This window comes from Atta colombica, unplaced genomic scaffold, assembly GCF_001594045.1.
Source record: "Atta colombica isolate Treedump-2 unplaced genomic scaffold, Acol1.0 scaffold254, whole genome shotgun sequence".
In the NCBI taxonomy this organism is placed as follows: Eukaryota; Metazoa; Arthropoda; class Insecta; order Hymenoptera; family Formicidae; genus Atta; species Atta colombica.
In genome coordinates this window covers 1,160,817-1,169,376 of record NW_017259353.1, presented here as the reverse complement: position 1 = coordinate 1,169,376, position 8,560 = coordinate 1,160,817, and the positions used below count along the sequence as shown (strand labels likewise).

At 23.7% G+C, this 8,560-nt stretch overlaps 2 protein-coding genes across 2 annotated transcripts in view; both read left to right on the top strand.

The window, feature by feature from the left end:
• LOC108689026 (trypsin-1-like) overlaps positions 1-3,006 on the top strand; it is a 6,808-nt gene extending 3,802 nt beyond the window's left edge. Inside the window, exons 3-5 of the mRNA XM_018195617.1 lie at positions 378-690; positions 1,606-1,764; positions 2,950-3,006. Coding sequence (XP_018051106.1) covers positions 378-690; positions 1,606-1,764; positions 2,950-3,006 — 529 coding nt within the window. The remainder of the gene's footprint in view (positions 1-377; positions 691-1,605; positions 1,765-2,949) is intronic.
• Positions 3,007-4,180: 1,174 nt separating this feature from the next.
• LOC108689025 (transmembrane protease serine 9-like) overlaps positions 4,181-8,560 on the top strand; it is a 17,509-nt gene continuing 13,129 nt past the window's right edge. Inside the window, exons 1-4 of the mRNA XM_018195616.1 lie at positions 4,181-4,280; positions 5,151-5,442; positions 6,583-6,889; positions 7,004-7,157. Coding sequence (XP_018051105.1) covers positions 4,181-4,280; positions 5,151-5,442; positions 6,583-6,889; positions 7,004-7,157 — 853 coding nt within the window. The remainder of the gene's footprint in view (positions 4,281-5,150; positions 5,443-6,582; positions 6,890-7,003; positions 7,158-8,560) is intronic.

Genomic DNA, 8,560 nt, shown 5'->3' with positions numbered 1-8,560 from the left:
TATATATATATATATATAAATTGTGTGTGTGTGTGTGTGTAAATTAAAATGTTAATAATTAATCATTGTAAAAACACAAATGTAGATTTTATCTAAAATATTCTAAAATATTGGGATTACGAATGTAGATTAGATCTAAAATACTAAAACAGTTTTGAAATGTGGTAGATAAATGTGATAGATTTAATTGTTTTCAAGAAAATTTATAAAAGTATTTATGTACTTAGATATCATATGCAATCATTTCACAATTCGCAATGTATGTCATGATTTAAATTATCACTATTCTTTTGATAAATTCTTTCGTATCCGCGTTTTTCAACTAATAATGAATCTGAAACGTGATATTTTAAATATTATTGTATTACTTTTTACAGAGGTGTTGCACCATATGACATCGCTCTTCTGAAACTTAAAACTCCTCTCATTTTTAATAAGTGGGTATCCGCTGTCAAATTACCTGAACAAGACGAGGTACAAGTTGGAAATGCTGTACTGTCTGGATGGGGCTCCGTCTCCAAGACATGGGTTCCAAGACTTTCCAACGTTCTCCAAAAAGTTACTGTTCCATTATTGGACAGTAAATCTTGTCAAGATGAGTTCTCGAAAAATCGTGCAAAAGTCAAAGTACCGCAACTTTACGATTCACAAATTTGCACTGCCGCTATTGATGAAGTATCCGCTTGTTTTGTAAATAAAATTTAAACATTTTTATATTTTTTTTTATTTTTGCAATTAATTAAATATGTAAACATAGTACTATGATTATAATTGTGTGATTACAAAAAGAATACTCATTCTCGATTTTATCGTTTTTCTAAATTTCTTAGAGCGAAGTCTCATTCCAAAAGGATTAGTCTTGAATAAGAATGGCAGATTTTTTTTTTCTTTTTTGGAATTAGATTTATTCCAAAGGAAAGAATTTCATTTCTTTTTTTAAGTAAATTTCATTGTAAAAGTGTAAAATCTCACTTCAAAAAAAGAGTGAAAATCTGTCCCTCTTATTTAAAAGTGCACTGAAAAAAAAATATATCCTAAATTTCAATAAATATTTATTTGAATAGTAAATATTTATTAAATATATATTAAATATTTATTAAATATAAAAATATATTTATTTGGTACAAAAAATATTAATTTGATTTAATAATCACTTCTTTTTATTAAGTAAATATTTATTTAAATTTAAGTTATTTTTTTCTATGTGTAAACTTTTCGCTGTTTTTCAATAGTGGCAGTATTTTAACTTTTTCGAAGAGAGATTACTTTAAGAAATTTAGAGAATATTATTATCTAATATTAATCGTTAATATTATCCATTAATCAATTATTTTGTTAATCTATTTCAAAACGGCATTAGATTTTAATTTTAATCCGTCTAAAAGTATTGTTAAATGTATATATTATTAAATGTAGTATAAAGTTATGTTATAATGTATAGTATATAATATGCACATATTATAGAGATATAATTATCATTATTACATGTCTAAATTTGTTATTAGTATTACAACAAAGAGAATTAGATAATTAAATACAAAACATTCTTTTCGTACAATATTTTTAATAATTAAATTTTAATAATTAATATTTTTCGTATTTCAGGGTGATTCTGGCGGTCCATTGGTCCAATTTGAAAACAACGTTCCTACTCTAGTTGGAATCACTTCATGGGGAACCTACCCGTGCGGTACCAGTCACAGACCTTCGGTCTACACTCGCGTAGCTTCTTACATTATTTGGATTAAAACAATAATATGGATTGTTAGTAATAATTAACATTCAAAATATTATTAATACATAATCTCGTTAATCAACTTCCGTCATTTTTTACTTATAATTAATGTACCTATATTTATCAATATTGTATTCGGACATAATCTATATTTTATTAAAATATTAAGAGTATTAATTTATAAATTAAAGAAAAGATTTCTAATAAATTAGCCAAATAATATTAAGGGCAATAATGTTATATTTTATAATGCTAAAAAAATTATTATAAATAAATTGTATAATTTATAAATTCTTCATATCTTCCGATCCGATATTTAATTCTATATATAATGTAAAAAAAAGAAATAAAAAACCGAATAGTAACAATCTAGCTTTTTATTTATAATTATTATGCACTAAAAATTTCAGTAAATCCTAGCTAAAGAAAATTTATTGCATTATTTTATTATTTTAGCCTATATCATAATTTTATGTAAGTATACAATACAATTTAAAAAATTTAATTCTATAATTTTAGTTTTTAATTCAAAGTTTCTTAAATAGATGAAATAAAATTTTATTAATGTTGTAAATTACATTGTACAGTGAATTTAATTGAATTAAGTAGGATAGATTAAGTAGGATATATTCGTAAATCAGATATTACTAAAGACTTTTTAAAGATATTACTAAACTTAATATTAGAGAAAGGAACAATTATAATATGGATATTATATAATATGGATATTTATTTATCTTCTCTTTTAATAAATATAATTATAACATTAATACATTATCAAAAATATCAAATATTTCAATAATCTTTCAAATAATGGAATAACACTAAAATATCAAATAAATAAAATGACATTCAAAAATGAAAATTATAGATTAATAATAAAGTAAAATAAATCATGACAAAATATTTTTATTCCTGTAAAGCAATAAGAAATTTCTGACATGATTAAAATTATTCAGTCAACTCTTGCAAATATAACTATTTTTAATATTAATTAAAAATTCATGTTGAAAAATACTTTTCATATAGAATCTAAAACAAGCAAAAGATAAAAAGTGCAAAATATATATATAGAATGTTGAAAAAGAATTATAAAGGAAAGATGGAATAAATATAATGTAGGTAGTTTTTATTCTACACTAAGCTTAATAAAAAAAATTAACCGTGAATATCATCATATAAAACGTATAATTTCATAGTATTGATTTTATCAGATGCGCTGTCTTTTCTGCGTTAACAATGAGAATATTATCTTCGATATTAAGAAATAATTTGATATGGGATAATAACTTTCTTTATATTCTTATTCTATTATTAATCATCTATCATAAAGCTTTTTATCATGATATTAATTTTTCCAAAGAGCTTTTACATCGTTTCATTTAAATATTAATATGTTAACTTAACTTAAAGAGAGATGTTAACTTAAATATATATTCTTGTTTTAGTGTTAATTAATTTAATAATAATTAATTTAATATTTGAGTTAAATAAAATTACTTACTACTGTATTATTTGTGATATATGATTTAATAGTTCTACTCATAGTACGGAGTAGTTCCAGAGTTCATTGAAAACGAACAAAAGAAAGAAATAAATAAATATTTTGCACAAAGATATTTTAGTCTTTTATGTACATATCCCCTCCATAATTACAATGTTTTTATTCTTTATCTAAATTATTTTTATTTGGATACGTTAGAATATAAAACAGACAATCTTGACAGATAAATAAGTAAATAAATAAATCCATTCGATATATCATATTAAATTATTGATTTTCCGCATTCTTTTTATACCTTTATACATTTCATGATTAATCATAATCAGATAGCAGTAATATAAATTTATCTACTGAATGATTTATCATAATTAGATTTACAGTTTAATTAATTGAAGAATGTTTTATTGTTACTAAATAAATGTTATGCTTAATTAGCATATTAAGATTGCGACAATAACGAGACAAATAATAAAATAGAAGAAAGATTAATTGTGTTAATATTTTTCATTATTGTTACATTTATTAAGTCTTGTTGAATTTAATTTATTTTTAAGTTATAATCAAAATAATAAAAATATGTTTTATTAATTGATTTTTATACATGCATGTCTTAGTTTTATTATTTTATTTAGATAGTTATCTTTGTTTGATTTACTAATGAACGCTTTTTTTCTAATAAAATCTGATTATGTTAAATAAATATATAAATTAAATATAAAGTGTAATTAAATAATATGTAATGTATAAGATTAGTTGTATCATTTGTTTAAATTAGTTGCATCAATCGCGTCATTCAATTCAATATTTATATCAATTGTATACACAAAGAAGATCACGTAAGCAATAAAATCCTTCTTATCGTAAACGTATTATAATTTTCTGTAGATTATGATAAATTATAATCTCATCTTTATTGATAACATGCTGTTAAACTCAATGAAATGAGTATAAAATGCAGTCAATTTTATGGATTAACATCATACAGCAAAATGTTTTCCAAAGCAATCGTGTTCTTTGCTCTCCTAACAGTGGTGATCGCTGGTAAGTCAATTTTCTCGATTTATTTGATACATAGAACGTTTTATAACATAACTCCAGGAATAAATTCAGAATAACATGAATAACATAAAAAGTTTATTTATTTATCTGATCTCATTTCTAAGTTACAGAAATTTTCATGTTTTATTAATTCTCGTTATAAAAATTGAGCTAGCATAATATTTTCATATTTTTGTCGTATTAATATAATCAATAAGATGCAAAGATGCGAAAAGTGTGAAAATGCTAGGCTAGCTCAGTTTGTAATGAGAATAGAAGAGCTTGCTAAATTGTTGAAAGGCTATTTCACATTTTGTAAAAACGGATATATATATATATATATATGAACTCTAAAATTAAAGAAAAAAGGGAAAATATCAATATCACTTTAACATTAGAATTCATTTATGCTGCATTTATAAAATGCGCACTAGCTCATTGTGACAACAAGTGCTTCAATGCTAACAAAATACAAAAAAATGTATACATAATTTAAAAACAAGATCTGATAAAACTAATGTTTATAAATTTCTTAAGATAATTTTTATGACCCAAATTCACATTTGAAGTCATGCCTACATGATACAAAACATTTTGTATGTGTATATAAAATTTATATAGTTATTTAAGAAATAAGTACAAAACAATATATAAAAATTTTTTTTATTAAATATTCTCAAACTAATTAAATAAATAATAATTGAATTACTCTATTGTTCCATAGATTATAAAGCAAACAGCAAAATTCAATTTTTAATATATCATTATAATTTCTTCTAACTTATTCCACAGAGAACTATTTTTGCTTTATGTTTTATATTAACTTTTATCGCAAATATATATTTCCTTAAATATTATTAATTCAAATTTAAGAGAGGCCCCGAATTGGTCTCCAGATGCCGATTTCGGCACAAGTGGTTGGAGGTGAAGAAGCACCGAAAAGACATTATCCGTTCATAGTTTCCCTTCAAATGTTTGACTCTCATTTCTGCGCTGGATCCATCATAAACGAAAAATGGGTTGTAACAGCAGGACACTGTGTTAATACAGGTTCTTCTTTAAATTTTCTTCGCATTAAGGCCGGTAAGCACAATATTAAAAAAAACGAAAGCACCGAACAGATAGTTCAAGTGGCGCAAGCTTACATACATGAAAACTATGAAAAGTAAGTAAAATGTTAAAGAGCAATAAGTACGAATAATTTAATTAATTTCATCTCCGACAAAATTTGAGTTCTTTTGCAACACGAATGTGAATAATTATTTTCGATATATTTTTGCTGAATACGAATCCATTAAAATTTGGTTAACACGTCACAAATATTCCGAGGCATCAAAAAGGTAAAACATTACAACAATTATTTTGAAGATTTTCATGACGTTTGTAATATTGATACCAAATTTTTTCCTAAATTTTATTAATACCACTTGACTATATCAACTGGGAGCTTTAAAATTGATTATGATTTGTCTCTTATGATTTTTCTTGATGACTTTTGAGATATATATATGCAGATATGTACATATATGTACAAGCAGATGAGACCATTACATGGGAAAGAACTATTTCAAAATAATACTTTGAAAAAAGAAATTATATCGAAAAGAACCAAAATGCATTTTAAAATTGATATTTCGCATGGCATCAATGAAATTTTGAAAAAATTATACTGATTATACTTCTTAAAAATAGTCATTTTTTCTTCTGATGCTATTTTTCTCAAAATTGTAACGCGTTAATTAAATTTCTTTAATGAATTTGTGTTTAGCAAATAAAAATACGTCAGAAATGACTATTCACATGCGTGTTGTAAATTGATATTAGACAGTGTCCTTATAAGAATAAATATTTATTTCATGAATAATTAATGTTTTATTTATAATTCACTTGTAACTTCTTTGTATAGAGAGATAATTTAGATTAAAATAGCTTATAAATTATTATTCAGGAATTTTATTTGTAGAATAAATGCAACAATTGAAATAACTAGCATGTAATGATGTATTATTGTATTATCATTGTATTAGCACTTGATATTTACGATTAGAATGCTATATTTCAGATAAACGATGACCTATTAATTCAATCTTAAAATCTTTTACGTTATAATATTTCTATTGACTGTAGATTATTATTATCATTCCTCCACTAATACTATAATTTTTCGTTATTAGTTTAAAAGCAATGCATCTAAAAAATTGTAATTAATAAATATAAATACACACACACACACACACACACACACACACACATATATTGCATTATATATGTATATATACTGTAACACATATTTTCTAATTTTTAGTGGTGTTGGTCCATATGACATTGCTCTGCTTAAACTTGCGTCTCCATTAAAGTTAACGGAAGAAATACAAGCCATCGAATTACCACCGCCAGAAAGTGAACCAACTGGAGAGGCATGGCTTTGTGGATGGGGCTCCATTTCGACTGGCCATTATCCAATAATGCCAGATAAACTTCAGCATGTTAAGATGGAGTACCTCGATCTCATTACTTGCCATGAAACCATTAAACGTTTAATAGGATATTCTCCCGTTCATGAAACTAATATCTGTACTGGGCCACTGTACGATCAAATCTCAGCATGCAGTGTAAGTGATATACAGATGTTCAATAAATTTAATATATGAACTTCAGTAGTTTTGTCTTTGTTTGTTAATATAACAATTTAATATACATATATATATTGAGTTTTTAACTTTTAGGGAGACTCCGGTGGCCCTCTAATTTCACGTAATGGACAAAAACCGGTTCTTATTGGAATTGTATCTTGGGGTATTATTCCATGCGGTAGTGAAGGAGCGCCATCCGTATACACCAGAGTATCTAGTTTCAATCAATGGATTGAGAAGAAAATAAGTAATTATTAATGTATTAATGATGATGATATTGACAATATCAACGCATACTGAATAACGCATTATATATTATTAATTATTATATATTATGTATTTTATTTAACGTAAAATACAATAAATACAGCATATATATATATATATAATAATAACGTTTTATATTCCTTTTCTGTTTAAAAAGTAAAAATTAATTAACAGTAACTTGATTGACTGAACAAAACGCTTACAAAATTTATTGCTGTTTATGTTTTTATGTTATTTAACATAATCACGTTATCTTAAATATATACGTATATCTATTTTAACACTATTATAACACTAATTTGTTCATCTACAATACATATTTTAATACACAAATCATATAGTTAAAAGTTAACATATACAAGATGTTTTATTTTAAATGATACAGTCGATTATATATGTTAAAAGAAAGGAATTTTCGGGAAAAAGTTTCAGTCAACAATTGCATGGTGTAAAAGAGAATAAATAATGATAAAATCGATTTTAGGTAACAATAATACATCTTTATCTATTAATATATGATCCTATTATAATAGGACTTGTAGTTTAACTAATTAAAACTACAAGAATGTTTCACCATTTATTACTTATATTTAATTATTAATTAGTTTATAATGATATATCAATTTATTTAGAATCTGATTAAATAATATGAAAACAAATAACAAATAAAAAAATTAATTATATTTTTAATAATATTGTTTATTATCACTTTTTATTTAGCATACTTTTGTTCATATTTGTTATATTTAGTTATTAAGTTTTTAAACTTACATTAGAATAAAAAAATCATTAGAATAATTAAATTATGCTTTATCAGTTTTTATTAATTTTTTAACATTATTTATATTTTATTTGGATATCTTTGTTATTTTCAATGAATGATACTTTTGTGAAAAAAATTAATTAAGTTCAATGTCTAAATGAATTAAACATTAAGTATTAAATGTGGATAAATATATCTACATTCTTTAGAAAAACTGTAAATTTATGCATTTTCAATATACCTAATTTTTTTATAACAGCCATTGTATGTAGCAGATTATTGTCATTGAAGTATATAATATATAGGATTTAACAGCATTGCATAAATTATTCATACAAATTATTCATATAAATTATTTGTGTTGTACCTTATGATTTAATATTTATAACAATTAATACACAATACAATTAATACAATAAAAATACGAAGAAGTATCACGTGGAATAAAATTTCTGTTATCGTAAAAATATTGTGATTAATTCTTATAGATAATAATGGCTTATCATTACTGATATCGTATGAATGTGCTCGACGAAACGAGTATAAAATGCGATCTATTCATAGGATTGTCATCAAACAGCAAGATGTATTCCAAAGCTATCGTGTTCTTTGTTTTTCTA